The 26,805-nt window shown below is 41.4% G+C and overlaps 1 protein-coding gene across 3 annotated transcripts; it reads left to right on the top strand.

Annotated features, from left to right (window-relative positions):
- The first annotated feature begins 1 nt into the window (after position 1).
- Ssadh (succinic semialdehyde dehydrogenase) lies at positions 2 to 26,180 on the top strand. Of its 3 annotated transcripts, none has more exons than XM_070538601.1 (11): positions 2 to 166; positions 518 to 646; positions 3,810 to 3,932; positions 7,876 to 7,959; positions 10,068 to 10,238; positions 14,192 to 14,452; positions 15,278 to 15,421; positions 16,429 to 16,587; positions 19,409 to 19,578; positions 21,668 to 21,726; positions 25,201 to 26,180. In XM_070538601.1, exons 1-11 carry the CDS (start codon positions 134 to 136, stop codon positions 25,407 to 25,409), a joined length of 1,542 nt encoding a protein of 513 aa, XP_070394702.1. In that variant the 5' UTR covers positions 2 to 133; the 3' UTR covers positions 25,410 to 26,180. The 3 variants fall into 3 exon arrangements, with proteins under 3 accessions (XP_070394702.1, XP_070394704.1, XP_070394703.1); XM_070538603.1 differs by lacking the exon at positions 2 to 166 and adding an exon at positions 352 to 376; XM_070538602.1 differs by lacking the exon at positions 2 to 166 and adding an exon at positions 430 to 453.
- Positions 26,181 to 26,805: the final 625 nt, after the last annotated feature.

The following is a 26,805-nucleotide window of genomic DNA, read 5'->3' as shown; positions in this document are numbered from 1 at the left end:
CCATGTTAGCGCAGCGCCATGAACATGGCTTCGTGCAGTGGCAAAGACCTCGGGAATAAGTTTTTATTATCTGTCGTTTAGTGTTGATTAGGTACCGCGAGCAGGGCGTGCACAGGCCGCTGAGAGACGAAAGATGCTGCCGTTTCTTCGAAGCACCGGAATCCTGGTATGTTCTTTTAACGGATTGCGTGAACTGATGGCGAAACCACCGTGGCTAGCAGACGCTTTTGAGCAACCCTCATACTTCACGCGAGTGTTTATCGCAGCGCGATGCTTGCGTTTTCGTTTTCGAAAAAAAAAAGAAAAAAAAGAGTTAAGAATGACGCGGATTTATCGGGCATCGCGAGAGTCGTAAGCTTCATTTACCACGCTGCGCGTGTGTATCTTAATTTGCACTTTCAGAAACTTATACGTAGCGCATATTTGCGCGCGAAGCGATATAATTAATTTAAGGTAGCTCCTGTAACAAAGTTTATCTGCCTTGTGCGGTGACGTTTTCGCTCTTTCTGTCACCCAGGTGCCCACCATGGTGTCACGCGCGTGCGGCACTTCGACAGTGCGACTACAGCATAAATATGCTCTGGCGCACGAGAAAGCCTTCATCAATGGTAGCTGGCGGCAGTCGAAAAGTGGCGCCACTTTCCCCGTGAGTATCGCATGTATATAGTTAATATACTCGAGCCGCTATTCGTGAACGCATATACACGTGGGCGTAGCGATGTGATGTTTATACAGACGGGTACGTACGTCACTTTTCGCTGCGTGATGCACGATTGTGACGACATACGTAAAGACGCGTGTATACACATATGTAGACCTGCGGCTCTATATAGCTATCCAAAGCTCCCAGTTATAGGTCACAGCGTGCGCGAACACGTTTGCTTTCACACGGGTGGTGGGCCTCCCGAAGTAATTTTGACACTCGGAATCGCGCTGTGGATGGTGGTGATCGATACTTATATATATTGCCCCCAAAGAAGGTAGCGTGCAGACAACGGGCACAATTAAAAAGAGAAACGGACAACAGAAATGACGACTGTCAACCGAAAGGTTGCACAGTGTCAGAGAAGAAGGTAGACACAAAACTTATCGGCGCATATGCTCAGAAATGGCAGCATGCATACACCCGTCAAATGAACTTACGCACAAGCTGATCAGCTAGGAGATCGAGGCAGCATAGAGATATGTTTTTCTTGGAGGCAGTGCTAACCATCAATCGGGAACACGTGTGGGCCTACACGAAAGATAACTGTTTCATGGCATTTTATGTTTATGTAAGATAATCGAAGGCTGGCCAACGCGTATAGGCACTTTCACCATTATATATACCAATTAATTGTCTCGACCGTAAGACACGTTTCCCTCTACTTCTGTCGTGTCTTCACGCTTACCTTTTTCTATCATGAATCCCTACCAACTAACTCAATCAGGTTTCTGTCCCGAAGTGTCCTTAATTTCCTCTTCTAAATTTTCTTAGAATCGAATACACTGCTACTGCATACGAATTAAGTCAACATGTGTTTACATACATGCGATAGCCTGTGAACTTTTGACCAATACTGTATATTGATATATCATGGCTGCTGTATGTGTACTATATATCCAAGTTCATGTGGAAACCAATGCAAATTTCTGTGAGGCATTTAATTGACATGTCTGCAATCTTCAATATATTCGCTTCATATTGGTAGCAGTCACTAAACTTGTAGATGGTGTAGAACTGCAAGGAACTGAACTATCAGACGGTTTCAATCACTTTTTTTTTTCTGCAGTGCATCCTGCATCAAACTGCTGAGACTTACCATATCAGAAGTTTTGCAACAACTACACTATTTTTCTGGATTCACTATCAGAAAAGGGAGGTTCTTGTCACTTACACCACTTTAAGAAATAGCGAAGATCTGGATGCATCTGGTATACAGATTAAACTAGTAAAATTCATAATCCATGACCTTTTTCTTATTGATTAATGCATATATTCAATTAATGTTTATCAAAATTGGTATTTCCATGCAATATTGAGCATGTGAAGGTAACAGTAATATTTAAAAGAGGAGATAGAAATGAGCTATCAAACTACTGCCCTATATCTATTTTGCCTGCTTTCTTGAAAAGCTGCAGAAGCAGATTAAGAATTTTCTATTCTTTAGTGCGTTTTGTCAAATTTTCTGAATGTGGACTCTGTGCAAAAACTCACTACAGGAACATCAAATGTGCTAACATCAACTATGTCATGTCCAGCACACTTGAAAAGCACCTATCTAGCCACTTGAAAATAATGCCTGGTGCGAAACATTGTGAAAAACAGTGAAAGAAATGAACCCGCAACCTGCAATGACATATGAACACCGAGCATACACCGTGTACATTTCCACTCATTTTACTAAAACATATGCACTTTTTATTCAAACTTGCAGCACTATTTCAATCAGAAGTGTTTCAGTATGTGTGCAGCATATTTTAAATATCATTACTTTCATCAATGATATTGCTGTTGATTACTAACTTGGTGTACACAACTGTGTACACAGCACCTTGAAGGGTTTATATTTCACGCTTTATTGACCGCCCTCAGTATTATTAGTTTGGCACAATATTGTTACCGAAGCAAGTCTACCGACCTAGCGCTTCCTAGCTCAAAAAGATAATGTTTCACACAACTTCGAAAACAAGAACTTAGTCTTGGTTATTTTTAGATTTTACCATAGCTTTTGATCAGAGTAACCATGAAGTCCTACTTAAATATCTCCACTGTTACAGTGTTTGTGGTGCATCCTGCTCATCGGTATCATCGTATACTTACAAAACATTCTCTATTCATCTGCAGTAACACCGCTTACTTCCAGTGCTCAGCAAGGAAGCATTTTGAGCCTACCTCCCCCCCTATTTTTTTATTACGTACATAAATAAAATCATCCACATTGACAACTCCACACATTACATAATTATTTACACAGACAGCACAAGTTTTTTCGCTTCAGGCCAGTCTGCCATCAATATGTATCACCATACAAATAACATGCTTGATGACTGGCCCATTATAAACAATTTGAAACAAAATGTTAACAAGACCAGAGCAATAATGTTTCGAAACAAATACTTTCAGTACAGTAACAGAAGACCCCTCTTCTGACAATACAGAAATCAAAGTTGTTCAATCCTTTAAAATTTTAAGTGTATGCTTTTCTGAAACCCTCATATGGGTGGATACATTGATTATCTAACTTTTGATCTCTTACATGTATACTCTTGTGATTCTGTTTGAGTAATTGCTCCAATTTTATTACTTCTTTTTGCACTGCTTTATTAGAATGCATATTCCATCCTATGCTGGAATATTGTCCCACATCACATTTATTTCCATACTTCCTGTTTTCTTCTCTTTGCCTTCGCCTGACTGAACATTGAACCGGCTGTACGTTTTCTAACTTAAGGTAATCGGTATAAGCGCTACCATTATGTGATTATGTACAATGTTGCTTTGTTTTTAATCTATTTTAAGACGCAAATGTCTCTGCATAAATTTTTATGCACTTATTATATGTACGCATGCAGGTATGGCAATATATCTTGCGTTTTTGTTGGTTATTGTATATAGATGCCTGTCTACAGCATGTTTTGATGTTAAGCTGCCCATCTGCCAAAGAAGGGGGCAGCCGCCTCCAGCAAGCTGCTTAGTCCAGTAGCCTTTATGCGGCTGCACCCTCGTTGCTATCATGGAAAAACAAATTGAATGAAATTGAATTGAATCTTATAGATGTATACATGCTACCTGAGGACATAAAAGTAATTGCTTTAATTTATTTCAGGTGTTCAACCCTGCAAATGGGGAAGTAATTTGCAATGTCACTGACTGCTCCTCAGAGGATGTTGAAGAAGCAGTCCAGGCAGCCATTATTGCCTTCAAGTCATTCAAGGAGACTACAGCAAAGGTGCACTTATTTACATTATTCGCGAAATGTTGAGCCAAATATGTACAGTTTGCATATTCTCCAAAGCACAGAGTTAATTCTCTCCTGTTCGCTTCCAGGAACCAGGCCATTATACATTCTGATACACCCTTTTCATAACATTACTGCATATATACAGTGTCCTTTGTTATGTTTTCTTTCATTCCTTTGTTTAGTGGGCAATTGTATGTTATTTAAAAATCAAAGAGAAATCTAGCTGTGGTTTTGCTGTCTGGCAGTTAAATAAATTTCGAAATTTTCCTGGTAACTTTCACAAATGATTAACACAGGCTTCTAGCTTTTTAGCTTTTGAACACTAACATTTTGTTTAAAAAGGCAATCATTCACAGGAACATATGATGACAAAAAGAGCTGCTCGCAAGTCATGAGGAACTATATAATCTATACAAATTCTTGTTGACAGGTATTATTTACACCTTTTAAAGGAACCACAAAAGAAAAACAACAGATAGACTCATGCTTGGCAATCCCTTGTTTACTTTGTTCGCTTCCTTACTATAACAAAGGAAAAGAAAAGCACAGGTAGTAGTGTACACAGGCATGTTTCTCAAGAGGTGTGATGCTTTTCCTTGTCTAAACCTTGTCGACAAGCATTATCGTTTACAATTTGAGCAGTTTTCTGTTCATCTTACACTTGTCTCGAGCTTTTGAATATACCCTTTTTGGGAAAACGTCCTCTAAACGTTGCAGCTACCATTTGCAATGCTCGAGCAATGTCAGTGCTGAATTCACTTACTAGTGCATTACCACTATGACATGTATGCGAAATGCGGGGAATGTGACATGTTGCACTGTGATCGCATTCATGCAAATGTGGCTGCTAAGAGAGCAACAAGCTTTCATTCGCTCAAGGCCAACAGGTGCTGATTATATTTTATATATGCTTGTTTTTTCTTGAGGGGTAAGCAAAAGTAAAGCACATGCCATATTTACATATTTATAAATGCTAATAATCTATATTCACCACTTCACTCATGCCAGGCAAGCAATGCTCTTCGTTTGGCAACACCTGCTCTTACCCTTTACAAAAAGGTGGAACTTTCAGGAGAAACTGGGTTCAACCAGATTTTCATAAGACTTGTTTGGGGCGTAAAAATGTGTAATTATCAGGTTTTACCTGAAAAGAAGTGACCCTTCATATATATAGCACAACCGTGTAATTTAGTTGCTCTATGGCACAGGTTTGGTTTTTGTGAGGTGTGCGTATCATACATGTAGCTACATGTGTAGCAAGAAGTCAGCATTGAAACACAAATGGTTGTTCATGGCTGTCAGATGTTGGCCATGTAGCTGTGGACTGTGGGCTGTGAATGGATGATTGTCAGAGAATGTTTTTATGGTACCCAAGGCAACCCCTTCAACAAAATAAAAGCATTTTTACTACTATACTACTATAACTTGCCCTCAAATGTTGCATAATTTCTTTGCCTTCATATTCCGTCACTTGGTATGGTGACGGTTTATTTGGATCAAGTCAGAGTGGCAATTTGGGTGAGTTGGTTATGTATTGCGAAATATTTTTTTGTGTTGACAGACGTGGACTTAGAAATGGGGTAGAGGACACGCAAAGTGCCTCATGTGTCCTGTACTGTGTCTGTGTCTGCCAGCATAAAAAATCCACTTACATAGTACTTATGCACTTACATAGTAAACGTCACAGTACACCCGCATATAGAAAGGTGCACTTGGGATGCTAATGCTGGGCAAACATACCGCCTGTTTATAAATGAACACATGCATACCTGCTTACAAAGGTGTTTATAGGACAGAGTGGCAACAGAAGATAGTTAATTGTAACTTTCACGTTTGAAGACGGTGCACATTTCTGCAGGCTAAGAGAAATTTGCGGCTGGAGGGAACGCAGTTTAAGCATTGCACAAGTTATTCACTTATCTTTATCCTGCATGGTATGCATTCTTAAAACTTGATAATTTATTGACTGTCTATTACAGACAATCTACTATAATCACCACAGCTACAGTTGGCGCAATCACATTTCAGAAGCAGTCCTAGCCAAAAGGAAGGACCGTCAATGAACTGTACTCAATTTGAGCTTTTCGGAAGTGCTCATGCTCCTGTACTTTGCTAGATGGCCTTTCAGAAGCATATTCCTGTGGAGACAGCTGCTAAAATCCCTTTGTGTCTGTCGGAGCTCGCCAATAGGAGGATGAGCCACGCCCAATCACCTACACAATAGCTGCAAATGCCTGTGTCCTTCTGTTCCTGCCTCCGCAAAATGAAATTTCTCATCTCACCAATTTCCTTTTTTGTTAGCCATATCGTATTTATACTGAGTGTTCCATAAATAGAAGTGCCAGGTGACTTTAAACTGCTGACTGATTCCTGCTCAAATAAAGGCAGCATTTTGCAGTGGATTCAGTGGAATACTGGCCTGTTCTGTTTGCTTTAAAGCCTAAATGCTTGTTGTCTGCGATGACAACACAAAAAGGGTAAATTTTGCCACAACAGACTGGTGGCATCATCTATCGCTATGGTGAAATCTATCTTTCACTGTAGTGGTGAAAGATGTTGTGACCATTTTTTGTGCTGAAATCGACACTTCTTTAGTGGTGTTGCCACAGATGATGTGCATTTTGGCTTTATTGTGAGCAAAACAGGCAAGTAATCCTCACAGACATCCACTTCAGATGCTGTGTGCAGAATTGTGCACTCCAATATAGTGCATCAAAAGCAAGAGCAGTGATGAAAATAATTCTATTTATAGTGTGTCGTAAACATCTTGAAACTTTCTCTGGTTGGACCTGTGCTGCAAGCTTGAATAATGTATCTATGAATTATTAATTATTATTAATAATGTATGAAAATTATTAAGTGGCTGGATAGGTGCTCTCCAAGTTGGCAAGGATGAAATAGTTGACGTTTCCATATCTGATGTTTCTGTAGAGAGTTCTGTAGTGGGGCCAAAATGCAGGTTTGCAAGTATGGCTTGTGACTCTCTGGAATCTGTAACCCCCTCCCCCATATTTCTGCATCTATAGACCAGCTTCCTTTGTGTCCTAGAAGAGACTTGCACACAGGCAGCCAAACTTCAAGGTGCTTACTTCGCGAATGGGGAAGCACAATGCAGAGGCAGTCACTGCATGAGTGGCATTCACTGTGACCACCAGCTTTGTTGGACAAAATAATAAAAAAAAGTGCCATACCCCCCCCCCCCCTTTTATTACAGCTCTTGAGTAAAAAGATTACTATTATTAATTTTTTTTTTGCTCTTTGCCTGTACCTGTCTGGCCACCCCTGTTCTATAGCATGAAGGCCACATCCTATACGGTTCGTTCTTGGGCAGCGCACAAGCAAATGAAACACGAGAAAGAATGTTGGACAAGGATGATCCTATATGATGATCCTATATGGCCTCCATGTTAAAAAAGGATTGAACATTCTTAATCCGTTCTACAGCAGTATGTTTTTCATGGTTCTGAAGAGACAAAAATGCGGCGAGACTAAGTTTTCAGTGGACCTAATTTATTGGGGCAGAAATGGAGTAGAAATCAGCCAGTGGTGTAGTTGAGATAGTCGCATATACCTGGCACAACTTTTTTTATGAAATGCTGGCTTGTGTAGTGTCTTTCTCTCTCTTTTTTTACCTGATCAGTCACCCACTCATTCCATGGATTGTTGGTGTTTAGGTCTTCCTCTGTTTTGCCTCTGTTTATTCTTTGTCCAACCTTGTCTGCTCTTGCCACTATAGTCGCTTGCCATTGTTCTTTGCTGCCAATGTACTCGCCACTTTTTCACATTACGTAGTGAAAACATCACAGCTCTTGCCTCTTGAAACCATTATGCAACATGTTGCCTGTTCCTGAGTTGTAGCAGTGCGTGTAAATTTAAAATATAACGGTGCTAACCTTTGTTAACCTTGCTTTGCTCTCGCATTCTTTTACAGGAGCGGTCAGCAATGCTACTCAGGTTGTACGAGTTGCAAAACAAGCACGCTGAAGACCTTGCCAAGCTCATGACTGCTGAAAATGTATGATGCAGACCTTAAATCTTTGTTTTGACGACATCTTTCCTGTACCTAGTGCAGTTTATTAATGGTCGTGATCAGCTGACGGGCACAAGGTTGTGGGTTCAACTCCTTGCCGTAGCACCTATACATACAATATGGACAAGGGCAGCATGCAAAAATTTATGTGTGCTCTCATTTAGGTGCTTTTGAGCAACCTTGAAGAACCTCATGTTCTTTGATGTTCAGAGCCCCCCCCCCCCCCCCCCATTCGCTTTCTTTCTTTATTTTTTCTATCCTCACAGCTCAGGTTTCGCCCAGTTGCAACACCACAGCAGTGTTTATTACGGGAACTACAGAAAGGGAATGAGAACAGCAAGGAAATAAGTGTTATCAAGTTTTGGACAATGGGAAGATGTAAACTGCATATAAATTACAAGACAAAGTTTGTGGTGTATCCTGAAGAGAAAAAATGCCGGAAGTGTCACCTAACATACACCTATTAAATGAATATTTAGAAAGTGTTGGTTGGGTTTTAATACTTCAGTTATTTTTTCTAGTAATTTGAGTTGGAACGATCACGTCGAATATCTGTGTAAAAGGCATCTTCTGCTGTTGGTTTTATTGCACGAATGTGATATTTTTTTTCCTACTAAAATCAAAGTTACTCTGTACAACATGTTGGTGTTCTCACTGTTTCAATACTGTAGCCTTGTTTAGTGCACCACAAATATTACAAACCTGTCTGCATTGCATTTGCTTCAAAAAGAAGCAGTTCGCTGTATAGCAAATGTGCCTTTTTTCCGGCCAACAAAAGGTAATTTTTTTTTTAGATTTGATATTATTCCGTTGCTTGCATTGAACAACTATAGGTTAATACTGAGATATAAATTCTTTCTGAAGTGTAACCACTCAGTTGCTATTTCACTGGCACCGATCAAAGAAAATACCAGTATCCGGGAAAAAAGACACAAAGAAAAATTCCGATCCCCCTAGACATATTACAGCAAGGAATCCTCGACTTGCATGCTGCCCTCTTTCCTTAATTCCTTAATGTACTTGTTAAAAATGACTTTGATCTTTTGTGTAGCATAATTTACTAATAAAAAGTATAATTTGCTAATACATCTTTACTTAAGGAGAGTAGTACAAAATTGGGTTACAGTTGGTTTGTGTGCACACAGGACAGAACGAAAGATGAAACACATGTTTTGACTATCAGTCAATGGTTTTATTCAAAATGGTGCAAAATATATAACAATGACTTATCAGGGAAGAACATGGTACAAGAAAAAAGGAAAGGACGCATGAAGGCAATCAATGGAAAAAAAGCACAGCGTTACTTGACAGGAATGATCACTACAGATGCCCGGCCAGCTGGCATAGAAAAGGGCAGTTAACACAAAAGTATAGTCATTCGTCTACGAATGCACAAGCAAAAGGACCACGCTATGAGACACTAGGAATCAACAGAAAAAAAAAAACAGCTTTGTAAAAAGTGTCAAAACAACATAGTAAAACATCAGCAATAACAAAAACGAATAACCTTCATAAATGCGACAGCTGGAAACATAAGTATACAATAAAAAAAAAAGACTTGGGACAACGCATACATGTCAAAGGCAACTATTGTTTCATAGATTAGACATTTCTAGAAGAGCACCATTTACATTCTACTCTGCTCGAATTTCACATGTTCAGGTGGCTGCAGAGAGCTGTATTGATTTCGCTTTCATAACGTGCCTGTCTCCCTGAGATGTCAGCAGCACTCAGTCAGCTTGGCTGTAGAACAACAAAGGAACCAAGCGCCTTTGTCTGCCAAAGAAGCAAAAGTGCCAAAGAACTCAATTTCCTTTGTCACAGAGCATGAGAAGCCTTCTACGTTCCACTGTCGTTATGAGCATTGTGTGCATGAGCGCTAGTACTCCCACTGTGTGGCTGTACGCAAATAGTTAGGATACATTGATCTGAGTAATCACATAGGGTACACAGCCTGAGTAATATGAGGTCTGAGTGGAGCAGACCAAAAATGCTCTGCTAAAAATGCCTTTTTAATATCTTTGTCAAAGGAATGTATGGGTGTTCAACCTTTTGGTGTTTACCCCCTTTAATGCCTCCCCTACCTACCACAGGGCAAACCAATGGTGGAATCACGCTCGGAGATTGTTTACGGGGCCTCCTTTCTCGAGTGGTTCGCTGCAGAAGCACGGCGCATGTACGGCGATTATGTGCCTGCTCCTGTCAAAGGGAGGGAAATGGTCTTCATCAAGCAGCCAGTGGGCGTCACAGGCATCATCACACCGGTGTGTCTGGCTTTGCATATTTCCCATGCTTATAGTTTCGTGAGCCTATTGTCATTTTTGTTTTGTGTTTTTTCATGTGTCAAAGTCAAGACTTTGGGGCTGGGATAATATAAAACTATTCCACTCTGTTTTTATTCTGAATCCGCCATTAACCCTTCGTGATAGGTTGGAATGGCTTGGGCCAAGCCTATATGAGCGGGTGCCACGTTCGTATGTATAGGCGGGGTGCGAGCAATTTTGACATATTACGGAAGGGTAATGGCACGTTATGATTGGTATGAGGAAAATTGGATCACAGAATAGTATTTAACTGAGCTAGTTGGTTCATAGCTAAGACGAGCTTGAACAGTGGAACTGAAAAAAAGAAATGGCTAAGAAAGACATACAAGGACATCATTGTACTAATAACTGAATTTATCTTCACGCTTGCGGCTACATATATAGTAGTGCATGCTCCAAAACAGAAAGACACTCTTCCATAGCGTCCCTCCTCATATCGGCCACGTAAAGAGAGATTATACGTGATTACGTGTCACCTGGCCGGCAAGGTGTGTTTTTCTTTAGTTGTCAAAAATACTTGGCAGGTTTGCTGGAAGTATGAGCCCTGTTTCAAGGTAGATGCTAGACACTCTTAAGGGACACGCTGCAAGGCTGAGCGATGCAAGCTGCCCCCAAGAGATTTTAGTTGCCATCTTTGAGATGATGCTTCAGAAGCTGAAACACAAGAATCCTATCAAGACATTGACAGATGAAGACAATGCGACGAGGCTGCCTGCCGTCTTTCCATATTTTCACGGCGTGAGTAGCGGTCTTAAAAAGATCGCTAACAGACAGGGCTTGAAAATTGTATTTTCAACTTCAGACAAGACATTGACCGTGTGCAGAGGTGTGAATCCTGACAGGGAACAAGAAATATGCAAAAATAACCACAAAACAAGATGCGCACACTTCCAGCAAGCTGTCCTGTGTCGCATCCCCGTATCATGCAGCCGTGCCTAGATCAGGCAAACAGGAAGATGCTTCGATGAGTGGACCAGAGAGCATGCAGACCAGAGGCATTCAAGACAACACCGGATACCTGGCGGCCCGTTGCAGGAAATGTGCATGTCAAGCCCATTATTCAAGTTGGCATTTAAAAACAAAGCAGAAACAAGCAAAAAAAAAGGGTAATCCTGGAGGCCATTGAGATATCTAAGGAGGAGAGCATGTGCTTAAGCACCCCCTTAGTATTTTTGATGACTCAAGAAAGAACATATGTTGCTGGCAGGTGACACGCGATTATGCGACATATCATCTGCCTTTATGTGGCCGATATGAGGCTTGGACACTATGTATCCATTTTTTCATTTTTGTGTATGCTCTACTATATATGCAGCCACAAGCATGAAAATAAATTCAATTGTTAGTTCAGTGATATCCTTGTCTGTCTTCCTTTGTTGTTTTAGCTCAGCTGTTCGAACTCGTCTTAGCAATTGGATGACGTTCCTGAAATTATGGCAATGGTACGACGACAGCGTAATGAGATTCAGATGATGAAGCTGGAATGACGATGATGGAACAACCACGGCGGCTTAGCAACCATGAGTGCATACCTAGTGGCCCAAGCTAGTAGAAAACTTTCGTCACTTGGTCGGCGTAAGAGGCTAGCAGATAGATGGAGTCAAAGCACCTGAAGTAGGCAAAAGGTGCTAATCACATAAAAAAGCATCGCAGCATGTCCCCTCTGTGAGTCTGAGCACGCAGAGTGTGGTGTTTCTGAGTATTGTTGTAAAAAGCTTTGAAATCACAGGCTTATGGATGGCACGGGGGACGACTGTATCTATGAATGTGCTTCCGAACTGAGCGTGCTGCCAAACTGAGCCTGGGCAGCGCTGACAGTGACAGTGGTGAAGACTAAACGGGCACCAGGCACATGATGTGCATGTGTAAACAAATAAATGCACTATAAAAGAAATAATGTTGACTCTTTTATTACAACAGGATCACGAGGATTATGCATGGACCAAAAAAATGAACCGAAATAGTCTGCCCCTGCATAAGGATCGCATCTTGTCATGATAGGAAAAAAGAAAAAAACAAATGTGGCGCCCTTACATGAGTGTATACGATATACATGCCAGGAGAGAGCATAATAAGTGGTGATGAATGTAAGACACGAGTTTCATTTCCTCGTGAGAGGCATTCACTGCTGCATTCTTGACCTGTCATTATATATTACTATAGTGGTTTAGTGGCTTGTCTTCCATCAAGCGCATGTTAATACTTTGGTTCTATTGCTGGCGCAAAATACGAGGGTGAATCAGACAGTCTTTGCTCATATTTTTTATTAGCCAAACTAAGGTACATACAGGTGATTACAAATATACATATATACTATTCTATGTACCTTACACTATTCTTCAACATAGTCCTCACACCGGTTCAAACGTTTGTCCCTTTGCAGCACTAAATTTGGGATGCCCCTGTCGTCAGTCAGCGACACACGCAGCCTCCCCGAACGCTCATTGTCATGCAGGTCTTCACGGCCTTTTGCAAACTCACAACACCATCACTTCAAACTTTTCAAAGTGAGACACCTTTCGACCCATACGTGGGCTGCATTTCCCTGTGGATTTCGATGGGCATTCGTCCCCATGCTCCATGGAAAACGAATCACACTTTGTTTCTCATACGCCGTGGACATACGAAGCACAGCCGTCATAATCAAGAACTGACTGCAGCGACATGGAGCTACCGGCAGATAAGGCTGGGCCTGTCCAAGAAAGGTCCACTGCTGGGAGTGGATATATTGACTTCGCATTTACAGCCGCAATTCGGCTAAAAAATATAGAGGCAAGGACATATAATATGGCATTCAGCAGGACATTATTGAAAGCAGCAAGGCCTTTCTCATTTTTATTTTCATTTATCTTGGTAGTTTCTTTGTGTGGCTCATTAAAAGCTGCCAAGAAGCTTAATTTGTGTGTTACGGATTTAGTTTTTGCAAACTTGTATCGTCTAGTGGATGGTCGGGGCATAGCTTTTTTGTATGTAGTTTTTCTCTTCACTGTATAATTATGTCATTGAATGACATAAATGTTATGCCATATCAAGTTTTGACACTTGCGACTTGTGACTAAAACAATTGTGACTAAAAAGCTTTTCTAAAACACATTCAAATTTTGTGCACAATTTAGCACCTACATTCCTACAGTCAAAGATCAGTTTTCTTGGCAGAAATAGTTGTAAAAACTAATATTTTCTGTTTGTTAGTATGGCATTAATGCAAACACTGAAGACAAATACAAAGTCAAGTTTAAAGGGAAAAATATAAAGCATTCCGAGTTGAACAAACCATCATTTTTACTGAGAGCAAAGCTCCTATAAGTGAGAAAATTGCATAGACTGGATTGGTAGGTTGTAGTCAAACGTTGATGATAAAAAGGTAATTGGTGTAAAAGTTCAACGTTATGCAAAGCGCAGTTCAGTTAACTGGGAACTCACTTGAACTCAATTGGATTTCCCAATGAAAGAACTCGCTGATGTGTTACCCCATTGGTAAAATAGCAGGTGCAAACACACGCACACACATCTGTCAGGGCTGTTTGTAGGAGTGTGGTGCGCTATCTGAGTGGACCTCTTGCTCAAAGTAGGCAGTAGTGGCCCCACAGATTAAGGCCTCCGAGATCGCCAGCATGGCCAGTGTAAGATACCCGAACCGTCAGGGGCTATTAAATTCTTTATTTTTTTGTTAAGGATTTGCTCCAAGGCATACGGGAAACAAAAGAATGGCCATTTGAATTACTGAAGGATACTGTGGCTCATTCAATCACCACTTTATGCTCATTTGGTGGCATCTCTTGGCATAAAATAACCAGTACGAGGTTCCTAGAAAGGCCGTCTCGAGTGACTCACTGTTCCTCTTTTCAAAAGTGAGAGGTGCATCTAAAAAAAAAAGAAATGTTTTGCCACAGTGGAACTTCCCCAACGCTATGATCACCCGGAAGATCGGTGCTGCCCTGGCAGCGGGCTGCACCTGCATCATCAAGCCCGCACCGGAGACCCCGCTCTCAGCACTAGCCCTGGCCCAGCTGGCTCACGAAGCCGGCTTCCCACCAGGGACGGTGAACGTGTTGCCCAGCTCGGAGAAGAACACACCCGGCGTCGGCCAGGCCCTGTGCGAGCACCACCAGATCCATGCCCTCTCCTTCACCGGATCCTCGGCTATCGGCAAGGTGAACCAAGCATTGGCGTCAGTGACACATTCGCGGTGGCCGATTGGTTTCCTGTGATCACTCAATTATGTCACACTAAGTAAACACATAGAATAGGATGCCAAAAAGACATAGGGCATAGAACAAAGGGTTGAACTGTCATGTGAACCAACCTTTCGGGCTACAGTCAAACCTAGTCATAACGAATTTGTGTCCAACACAAAAATGTATTTGTTTTTATACGATATTCCTTGTAAGCCCAGTCTCAGTGGGAAAGCAAGCTGTTCATCTTGGGTTTGCCATTCAGGGCAGCACATTTTCTTGATCTTGATGTGCAGTAATCGCTGGAAACTGTGTGCATGTTGTGTAAAGAACACGCATGCTGTTATCGCTGCTGCTTGGTCTAGCAACAGAAGCACAACTTGCTTTCCAACTGAGACCGTTTGATGGCACTGCTTATTGCATGTGCACGGAATCACAGACACAGAGAATTTTTTAAATATTTTGTGGGCTTTCTCTATTTGCTAGGAAAAGTAAACACACTATGTAAATTTTGCTGCAAAAGCTTCATTTTTACGTTTCTTAGAATTTTCCACAACCCTTTAATTTACATCTTGACAATTAGAGCAACAACTAAATAGTTATGTATCTCGTTGCTTTTATTCACTACATAATTGAACGTCAGTGACTAAAAGAATTGCTGGTGATTTCTCAACAAGACTCGAAATAACATATACTTGGGATTATTTGTGTAGAATAATCCGTGTGTTTGTAAAGCTCACTGCATGATAGCTGGGATGGCTGGTTTAGTCAATGAAAACGCAATTTTTTTTTTTTTTTCTGCAGCTCCTGCTTGCACAATGTGCTGACAGCGTGAAGAAAGTGTCGCTGGAACTCGGAGGGAATGCCCCCTTCATCGTCTTTGACTCTGCCAACCTGGGGAAAGCTGTCAACGGAGCCCTGGCTTGCAAGTTCAGAAACACCGGCCAGGTCAGCTATTGTTCTCTCAACAGTTGGAGTACCAGAAATTTAGACTGCGAAGCATATTGTTACAGTGCAAGTGCAGGGTCATGTGACGACTGCAAACGGAGAACTCCTTGAAAATTGTTTTTATTTCCTCGCAAGAAGAGGCACCAAATGTGCAGAAACTGCCTTGTCGTGTGTCACTGCAAACAGCGAAAAAGTGCAGCACTGCACTCTTTCTCTGTTTCACTGTAACAACGTAGATACAGATTGATGCAGCAACGTGCCAAAATTTTGTCAGAATTTTGTCATAAAACTGAAGTGTCACTTACGAATGCATACATTAGTGACAATTCGATTTTGTCATATGGTACTACTTTGATATGATTAACATAATGTGCACTAATTTGGATTATGTATGTATCAATAATTTTATATGGCTGTGTGTTGTTATAGCAAAATCTTGGAAAAAGTGGAAGTGAAAATGGGTCTTATTGCGTGGTCTTGTTGCCTGGCAGTCGTTACACATGCGATGTTTGTTTCCTTGTTTTTACATATAATGATCCAGCAAGGCCATCTTGGCTGTGCATGACAAAAATCATTAATTTGTTATTTTAAAAAAAGAATGAGACATCCAAACACAGTAATAATGCACAGTTCTCAAGTATAGTCACCACCAGGTTAATCAGAATTAAGTTATGCAAAAATATGTGGCAGTTATTCCATTCAAGTACCAATTAACTCTGCTCATAGATCTTTTTTTTACCACACTCGATATACCTTCACCATCATTAAAAGCAGGCAACAGCATATGAACAGAGCTAGACCATGAATTTATCGAAGACATTTGTTACGTACATAATGTTGACTCTGTACCGCAAACTAGAAGAATAGTGGAGCTGACGGGCAAATCATTTGATTGCCAATATAACTTTGTGCAAACGAGGCGCATTCAAGATTTTTTTTTTTGTTTGGAGAACATTTGGGAGGAAGTGTGCTATATTTGAAGAAACTTCTTAAACTTTGCTTTCCAGACGTGTGTGAGTGCCAACAGAATTCTGGTTCAAGAGGGCATCCACGACAAGTTTGTTGCCGCCCTTGCGGAGGCCATTCCAAATAGGATGAAGATTGGCGACGGATTCGAGCCAGACACCACTCTCGGCCCGCTCATCAACTCTAAGGCAATTGAAAAGGTAAAGAGCCCAAAGTCCTCTTACAAGAAAAGTCTGCTCCCCTCCTGTCTCATTTGCAAAAAAATTGAGATTCACCCAGGGAAGCGAATGACTGCTGCTGTTGATGGAAGTAATTTTTTAAGCTGCAAGAAAAAAACAGAGGATAAGGCTAATTTCTGAGTATGAAGATTTGGAAAATTTGTTGTGATGCTTGTCGGGGCTTTTGGAATTGCTGCAATAACTACTAATTTAAGGAGAATGTGCAGTGACACTCTATATATAAACAGGAGCAATATGTCAGCAATGTACCATTGCTGATAGTATATGTATTCCATTTGCTGATCGTGCCAGTTACAAAAGCTGGTGCCTGAGTCATTCCTTCATTGATCATGCTCGAGCTTGCCCCGGTAGATAGTCTGCATCTCTGAAATCTGTCATCTCTGCCCATCCGGCTTCCTGTCTAGTGCACATGCTTATTTTTCACGTCACAATACTGTCGCATGGTATTGGTGAGTGCTGGCAGGCAGACAAACAACCAACTTGGAAGAAAACTCTTCACTGGGTGAACTTGTGCCCTGTAACCCACAGTACAACTCAGCAGTGGCAATAGAAAACAGTGCAGTTGGCAGTCGGCAAATCGAATGGCATGGCTATCGGACTGTTCCCTCTTCATAAAGGTGCATTCATACAGTCTGGATTATATTGTGAGAATAACAGCACAAGTTTGAGAACAAGGTACAGTAGTTGGTCTTCATGTATGCCCTCTGATATGGCAGGCCTGTCTTTCTACGAGTAGCTACAACATCATTCCTGACGCTTGAACACTCAAATGTGGCAAGCACATCTCACACTACACTAAAAGTGATAATGGACACCACATTCCGTCTGAGACAACGCATGTGGCAATATTTCACTTTCTCAAATGTAAGCACATATAGAATCTTAAGTGCTTTCCATCTATTTCTCAGTGAAGAAGAGCTAGAAAAAAAGTTTGTATGCGAATTGTTGGAATTGAATTTTAACTTTTAACATTTGAAACGATGATGCTGTGGAGTCTTTTAAGAAGCTCAGCTTCACAAACTGTCTCGGTGTACCTGAAGGACATTATTGCAGTGCACCAGCCTCTTTCAGTACGCAACTTAATAAAACTTCAAGCCAGGAGGAACATCGGCAGGAGCTCGAGCGGAGGCACTGAGGTGTGCCTGTCAGCTGACAGTGCGAGTGAGGTGTTGGAAAGGAATGTGGTAATGCAAGTAGTTAGCTTTGCCTGGCTGTTTAGACTGCTTAATTTAAAGAGTTCTTCATATAGTACAGATCGAGTGAGGTATAGCGTGTGCAAAATTGGTATTGTCACCTTATTTGCTTCTTGGCCGAGTGGGCATTTGGTAAACGATATATTTTGCACTAAAAGGACACACAAAAGGAAAACAGTTATGATGACACAAGAGTCCATTTATTTCATGGCTAACGCTCTCTACCTTTTGCTCGGGGTCATTTAGTAGTGAATGTATTTATTTGCCAGCAAATATGTATGCCAGTATTTATGTATAGGATGAAAACTTGTAGGATAACAGAGAAACTTGAAAAGAAGGCTGAGGACTACGCAATGAGATGGAACAAAGAAATTATTGACATAATATTGGGAGACAGAAACAAAGTGGCCACAGGCACGTGAAGAAACATACACTGAAGCCAGAGAAAGCGTGGGGGAAATATTCAAATCAATTATGTTTCTTTAATGTAAGTGTAGAAATAGTAAGATATAGGGAAATGAAAGTGGACGAAAAGATATCTTGCTGCAGGTAGGAGTCGAACACACTGTTTCCACGTTACGAGTGTGGAGCTTTAAAGATTAAGCTATACCACAGTGGCCATCCTGCCACTCATTCATTTCCTTGGCTATTTCTGTATGTGTACTAGACACAAACTCAGGGAGGGTTAGCTAGCACCATTCATAGTGTCAGGGCTGTGGATGTGGAACATCCTTTCGGAAAAGCACGGCTAGCACAATGTAGAAGATGTGGATTCAGTCCTCCCTTGCAGCAAGTGATATTTCCATCCACTTTCACTTCCCTTTAACTTATCATTTCTACATTTAGATTAACCATAACCATTAAGTTCTCCTACACCTTCTCTGACTTCACTGTCGGTTTCTTCACATGCTTGCGATTAACAAAGCATTAAGCCCCACGGATTCCCCTTATTCATCACAATGTGTGAAAACAGTGTGTATTAGACAGAAAATTGTGGTAGCCAGTATTCCACTTGACATTAAGAGGAAGAAACGGAGCAGGCCGTGTTGCACATACAGCAGATATCCGTTGCTCTGTTAGAGTAACTGAATGCATGACAAGGGAAGGAAAATGCAGTCAAGAACGGCATGCAGTCAGGTGGTCTGATGAAATAAATAAATTTGCAGGCATGTAGGATGGAGCTAGCCGATGCAGGACAGGAATACCTTGAGATCGCTGAGAAATGCCTTCATCCGGCAGTGGATGCAAGTTAGGCTGATGATGACAAAAAAAAAATCGGGCTGGTGATGACACATATGTGGAAATCAGTGTTGAGCAAATCAGTGTAGGCAAAGAAATTTTTGGCTTAATAATGTCTATTAGCTGCAAAATTCTTATGCTTAGAGTTCAAATTATGGTACTTTATTTATTGCAACACTGGAAATTGATATCTGGTGTCTCCTTTCACATTGGCACACTGCGTACACACAGCTCCTGTGCCAGCATGCTGGTGTCTGAGCCGTGGCCCTGAGCAGAGGACGCTGCAGACAAAGCCCTACCCTTGAAGGATGCCCGGTTCATGTACGGGCATTCCTCTTGAAAACTTGCAGGTTGAGCACCACGTGGCAGACGCCATCAAGAAAGGAGGCAAGGTGCTCGTAGGAGGCAAGCGGCATGCGCTTGGAGGAAACTTCTTTGAACCGACGCTTGTCACCAATGTTAACAGAAGCATGCTGGTCTGTACGGAGGAGACCTTTGGTCCTGTGGCCTCAGTTATCAAGTGAGAGCCCTCTGTTTGAATGTTCGAAAAGTTGTGTAGAGGGAAATATGATGTCACCGTCTGATTTTGGTGGGGGGGGGGGAGGGTTAATGTCCTGAAGCAGCACCTGGGCTAAGAGAAATGCTATACAGAGCTCTGATTTTATTCGGACCACCTTGGGGTCTTTAACAGGCACCTTAAGCAATGTACCCAAGCGTTTTTGCATTCTGCCCAATATTGCAATGCAATCATCATGGCCAAGAATCAAACGCTATGGGCTTCCAAGAGAACAGTGATTTTCACACGTGTACGAATGCACAGCCTATAGGATGGATGCACTTTTTTTCTAGTTGAGTGATAAAATTGGTTTTGAGATTAAATGTTGTCCTGCATTGCTTAAACTAATGTAGATTGTGTGTGCCAGTTGGTGCCCCAATTAAGTGTGAAATAAGCTCCAAGAACACAGACCATAGTCTCAGAAGCCAATCAGGCGTGTGCCATTGATGTGTGATCCCAGGCTTTAAATGTGCAATGAGTGGCCCACTCTGCATAGAACCTGCCATAGTGGCTATGGAATTTTGCTCTTGGGCACAATAAGCCACACTCTAAAGTGATGTGCAGAAATGGTGTTGTACTTGCGAACTTTGGGTGCAGATTGAAAAACCCCAGTCAATATAACTTAGTCCAGAGTCCATCACCACACATCCTTTTGTAGCTGCCATATTGCTTTGGAACATTAAACTCGGTCAGTCAGACACTCACTCAATCGAGATGAGGAAAGACCATAGTAGCGCACACAGATTTGTGCCCAGATTTGCAATGTAACCTTCCATAAAAGTACAAAGGTGTCCTACATGTGTTGTGCATATAGAAATGCTTTGTGAAGTGAAGTTGCAGTCTAAACTACTGAATTTGCAGGTAAAATGGTACTTAATTCTATGTGAAATTTAAGCCGAGATCAGACAACGGCTTAGCACGAAGAGTCATCTATACCCAACAGTCATAAACATAGTTATGCAGCACTCAGTATTTACCTACCATAGCGGCCCCACTACATGCCTTTCCAAGATAATTGTAATATTTAGAGTTTGCTCATTCAAGCATGGGTTTGATGAAGTCCAACCCAAATCTAATGTGGTGTGATAGGTAATATTGACCAAGAAGGAAGTTTACTTCCTAGCACAAGCTGAATGATTGAATGATTAATGTCAACGTACACTCTCTGTTCTTATTGCATTTTCTGCTGTATATTGCACCATGTTTCACCCATTACATTTCTACTTTCAACCAAGCGTAGACGTGAATTGAAGTATGGGTAAGAATGCTGCGTGCCAGATTGTGAACGTAAATTGTTTAGACCCAATTTTATTAAATCTACGGGGTGGGTGACCTTCGCAAAATGAAAAATTTAGTAAAACTGAAAAAATACTATGTGACAGTTGGGTGCTAAGTTCGTGACTTCAAGTAGAACCATTATTCTACTGTCAATTTCATTCTTTTGAGACTGGGGCTACGCACTTCTTGTATGTAACAAATGTGTTGAGTTCCCATCCTCAATTTCTTTGTGGAGGTCACCCAACAACTTCTCTTGGAAGGGTCAACTGTTTACCTTTCTTTAAATTTCTTTCTTGAAAACTCCATAGCATGTGACAGCACATGGCGTGCTAAATGCCAAGACATGAGCAAAATTTGTATATCAGGCTGACCACAAGATATACCAGATCCTATTGATTGAATTAGGTTGCATGTTGCCAGGCTGCACAAAATGTGCTATGCTTTATCGCTAATTGCATTGAATTTGAGATTTCAGGCTGTGTTTGGGGTTGATTGCTGTTTCATGCCATTTTTCGCACATAAAAGTTCTCCATGGCATTATTCCTACTTATTCTTCAACGATTCATAGAAGCAGGCTTCAGGTAAAATTTATTTTGTAAGATCAAGTTTGTTGACACATTGAGCTCAATTTCTTATCGTCATACAATTGAAAATTTATTATAAAACTTAGAAATTTGCATGACTCAACTACATGAAAATGGGGTGTCAACTGCAATATAAGTGCTGTGACTGCAATTACATTAAATTTTTATCTGTTGTGTACGCTGCCAATTAGGTTCAAAACTGAAGCGGAAGCCGTAGAGCTTGCAAACTCCACCAGGGTTGGACTTGCAGGTAAGGGGGTTTCTGAAACTAAGGTGAAGAGTGATATTACCATCTGCACTGTACATGTTGATAGTCTGTAAATTAGGTACGAGGTTTGTGCACAAAACCTTACTGTATGTAGCTGGCCTATGCCTCCACGTCGCAAAACATACCGTATTTGCTTGTGCAAGACCTGCACTTTTTTCCGAAATATTGGCAGGGTATGGCTCTTACATGAGTCTGGCATATGACTAGATGCTTAAACCACGGACACTGTTGTGAATGATGTTCAGAACAGTGATAACACTGGCTACATACTGCGCACGCACATTTATATTCAAAATTCGGAACCACTGTTCAAGTTTTGATGCATTTATCATCTTTCTCCTCTCTCTGTTGCTGCCATCACCACTGAAGCTTACTACGTCATTGGCACATTCCCAAAGATGGCTGTCCTCGACGGCATCCGTGCTGTTAAATATTCCAACAACATTAAAACATCTAGCAATGGTACCAGCTGATACAAAGCACCATGCGTTCAAGATCCAGTCTTTGGCAAAACTTTTTTTTTCTTTCCATATATTTGACCGTGAAAGTATGGAAGCAAATGTTTATACATGAGGGTGGGTCTTACATGAGTAAATACTGTAGTTATAGAGAGGCACCTCTACTGAAAGAAGATTGCCTCTGCCATGACATCATTGAAGTGAGGAAGCGTAGTTGACTGATGCATCTATGTAAATTCTGTTCAAGTTTCTGTATTTGCCACTACATTCTTGTTCAGTCACCAACTATAGTAAATACATCTTACCAACACTCACTGTGGTGGCTCGTTGGCCATGGAATTCTACTGTTGGGCAAGTGCCTGCACGTTTGCTTCCTGGCCATCACGATCCTGGCCAACGCACGCGTGCTGAGACTGACGCATGTTGAGGAACCTCAGATAGTAAAAATGAATGCCCAGAATGTGGTATCCTTTATGGCCAATACAGTCGATGGTTGTGAGGCATCAAAACTTAACAGTCGGTAATTCTGCTGAACCGCCATGGTGACTGCCTCGGCATCAGATTGTGGGTTCGATTTCCTGCTCAAACGATAGCACTTCGATGCAGGCAAAATGAAAAAAAAAAAAAAAAGTGCAGAGCTTTGGGTGCACATTGAAGAACCCCAGGCTGTCTAAATTACTCTGGAGCCCCCAACTATATAAGGCATCTCTCATAGCCCCTATGTATTGCTTTGTGTGTTATATCCCTTAATCTAACATTTAAAATAAGATATATTATTCTGTCAACCTCAGCACTAACAGGGGTGTTAACTGTAAAATAAACATTAACTTTAACTTAACTGTGAAATGAACATTAATTATTCCTGCGACATTACAGAAGGGAAAGATAATTCTCTAATCATTCTGCGGGCTTATCAATGGCACCGTAAAACCTTGGCCGTATACAAGTGGAACTGCTCCCAAGTACAAGTTGCGCATTGAAATGTGTTCAAATGTAGCCTTTTGAACTGACCCATATTGCAATACAGAATCACGGACTGTGCTGGCTTTGAAATCTTAGGTGCCACGCTGTTGCTCTTTTTCTTTTGTGAACATTGTAGTTGTATCTGGGTCAGCTTTCTCTTTTTTTCCCCTTGCAGATGAGCTTTTAAGTTCGCAAAGCTTGAGACCATTTCTTTTGTGGTCTTCATGCAACATAGTGCTCGAACTGAACAGATCCTCAGGAAAATGTTTTCACTTCCTCGTTGTTTAGCTCTTCTGTTCCAAGTATGTATAAAAGAGAAAAATATGTTCAGTGGAGAGGGGCTTGAGAGAAAAGGTGACAGTGAGTACAAATGGCGGGACATGGATGTTGTGAAAATGCTTCTGTAGGGTCTGCTTGCAACCATGAGTCAAGATCATGGCTGTTAAAAACTTCAAGTAAGGCATGGTCTTGCCATGATCTTGACCAACAACAGCCATGATCAACAGCATGCATCTTAAAACACTTCTGATTAGACCTGTGCTGCAAGTTTGAATATTACATGTGAAGTAGTTAAGTAAGACGCATTGGAAAGTAGACGACTGGATGTTTGCACTCGGTGTCATTATGTTGTCATACAGTGGGTTCACTTCTTTCATTATCATTCACAATGTTTTACACTCAGCACATTCTTCAAGTCGTCGTATAAGTATTCTACAACTATGCTAGACACAAAATAGTTCAAGTTATCATATCTGATGTTCTTGTAGTGAGTTGTTGCGCCGAGTCAACGTTCTGCAAATTTGGCAGGCCTCACTGAAGAATTGAAAATTCTTAGTATATTCTGCAGCTGTATGCTTTTCGTGATTCTGAATGTGGCGGAAATGTGGTCAAAATGAATTTTTCTTAGGCAGAATTATTTGACACCTGAAAGAGTTATAGCATCACTTCATTATGCAGTGATATGTAGCATTGTTTTACTGACCCTCAGTCCCAAAGAGCGCATAAATAAGCGGACTGCCAATCTAGCTGTTGGCCAGCTTGCATTAATAAAGTGGGCTCAGCAAATTATGTGTACAACAGTGTTGAGCTGTTCGTTATAGTCACATCCACCAATGAGACGTACCTCTGATAAAGTTACATTTCTTTACTAATCTCTTTTTTATGTACACATTTGGCTTAAATGTGCTAAAACTCACCGCAGCTTGGCTGGATGTTGCCTGCTTCCTTGTAGAATGTTACTCTGTCCCAGGCTCTTACATGAAACTGTTCTTGCATTGTTAACCTCATACATTTATTAAAAATTTTGTGAATTTAATTCAAACTGAAATACTTCGAGGTGAATTGTCAGAAAGTAAAAGATTTGTACAACTGACAGCTTACATTGAAAACATTCACAGTTTCGCCCGAAACTCAAAGCATCGATTGCGATACCAAATTAGTAGACAGCCATAATAAGTAAGAATAGTAGGCTTGTCAGCTGTATAAGCTTGTAAACACTCGCTTGCTAACTAAATTAACGAGCATGGTGTCAGTGCGCACAGGCAAACATGCATACATCACACTCGATGACTGCAGACACTCACTGTCAAAAACTTGCAATGGGAGGCCGCACCTCGCACGCAATGGGAGGCCGCAGACTTCTTCCCCACTTTCCTCCCTGGTGCGCGCCAGATTGAGCCGCGATTTTTGGCTCACCCTCACACTCTTTTACTTGCATGTACAACATACGGCGCGCAGTGATGTGTTATCGCCCTTGGACTTTATATGGAACATCAAGGCGATGGCAAAAATGCGCCTGGAGTGTCCATATAATCACTATCACAGTAAAAATGTCTGATAAAGTTCAAATTTGACATTATGTCAACATTGATAGTGGCAGGCTTTTGCTAAGAATGCTTTGCCATGTATGTCTCTGTTGTTGCTTTTTTTTTCTCTAGATAATGTTTATTAAACAACTATCTCTTGTTTCCAAGTGAGCTGCCTGCACTGTACATGAAAAACAAAGCTGAACAATGTCTGCATTTTTCTCTTTCAGGCTACTTCTACACAGAGAACATTGCACAGGGCTGGCGTGTTGCCAAAGCACTCGAAGTGGGCATGGTTGGTGTCAACGAAGGCATAATATCCTGTGCTGAAGCAGCATTCGGCGGTGTTAAGGAGTCTGGACTTGGCCGCGAGGGGTCGCACTATGGGCTCGACGAATTTACACATATCAAATACATCTGTTTCGGTGGTTTAGAGTGAACATGTCACATTTTGGTTGAGGATCACACTGTGGCTACTACATAGGGACCACGTACGAGCCTCCATACGTGAATATAAGCTAATAAGGGTCAAAAGCTCTGCTTCCCCTGTATTTATCTAAACGGTCAGCATTATATGGCAATTAGAAATTGTACTGTTTGTCTCTGCTCCGCGCTCACTGTGATGGCCCTGAACAAACCGAGACAGAGTGACATATTTATATGAGCATTTCCTTAACAGAAATCTGAACATCAAACATACGTCATTGGTTCTGTATGGTATGTACTACTGGGAAGTGGAATGTTAAATGGAACATGTTGTTAGTATATATTCGACCATCGATTATTGCTGAGATAAGATGCAAAGGGCCACAGATATGTATGTTTCCATTTGATTATATCAGCCACTTCCTTCTGATAAAGGTGAAGAAATGTTGCAGTTACATTGGCTTTATTATACTGGTTAGGCATTCTTTTCAACAGTGGACCACAATACAGATTGGATGGAACTGCAGCCAGTTTAGTTATTATAACACCATGGTTGTTCCATTCAATTATATTTTGAGCTGCAGACACCTCTGCTCATCCTATAGAATTGCTTCCTACGCAATATGCCCGTGAGTGTCTAGAAATATCGCTCCAGAATTGTACGTATTGCTTCCAGCATGATTGCTGTACGTACTCATAGATTTTAATACTGTCATAGAGGGTGGAATTTCTTTCCTGAATTGTCTTCCATTGCAATAAAATTTTGTTGTTGAAAAAAAAAAAAGTCGCCATTTGTTACCCAGATAACCTCGGTGGACATTTTCAAGGTTTATGTAGATATGTATCGAAAAATTGTCATCCAGAAGCGCTATACATGCTTGCAATCTGGTGAAAATCGAGTTTTTCTTTTAAAGAATGTAACCCGCCCTGATAGCGCCAACGCATGTTTTGCATATTTGAAGAAATGAGCGCTGCAAAGACGCGGACCAAAGGAGGAACATGTACGACGGAGAAGGTGCTCCTTTGGTCCGCTAGGGAGCCTCCATGACGCGGTACATGGCTCCTTGTGGTACGAAGGCTCCCTGTGGTTCGCGTCTTCGTAGCGCTCATTTCTTCTTCAAGTGTGCAAAACCAGCTCGCCCACATCATGCTTCTGCTGCATGTTTTGAAGGCGCAATCCAATAAACGCACGGTAGTGAAAGAGATCACTAGATCACATTTTTGAATCGGTGAAAAATGCCACGTCAACAGCACGCAAGCAAGCGTCCTCCAAAAGCAGACTACAGATGAATGCATGCGCGCCAAAAAGACTCACTGCCGTTGGCTAGGCACGGTCACGTGGCTGCGTCTTATCATGTGGCTCTCCCCAGCGGAGGCGAGGAGAAGCGCAAACGTATGCAATCGCGGTT

Source organism: Dermacentor albipictus, chromosome 5 (genome assembly GCF_038994185.2).
Source record: "Dermacentor albipictus isolate Rhodes 1998 colony chromosome 5, USDA_Dalb.pri_finalv2, whole genome shotgun sequence".
NCBI lineage: Eukaryota > Metazoa > Arthropoda > Arachnida > Ixodida > Ixodidae > Dermacentor > Dermacentor albipictus.
This window is presented reverse-complemented; position numbering and strand designations above follow the sequence as displayed.

Bases quoted from the DNA above. Each gene is read 5' to 3' on its own strand.
- Ssadh (XM_070538601.1), top strand. From the start codon at position 134: ATGCTGCCGTTTCTTCGAAGCACCGGAATCCTG. The intron at 7,960-10,067 runs GTATGATGCAGA...TACCTACCACAG, and splicing joins AGCTCATGACTGCTGAAAAT to GGCAAACCAATGGTGGAATC. The intron at 14,453-15,277 runs GTGAACCAAGCA...TTTTTTCTGCAG, and splicing joins GATCCTCGGCTATCGGCAAG to CTCCTGCTTGCACAATGTGC.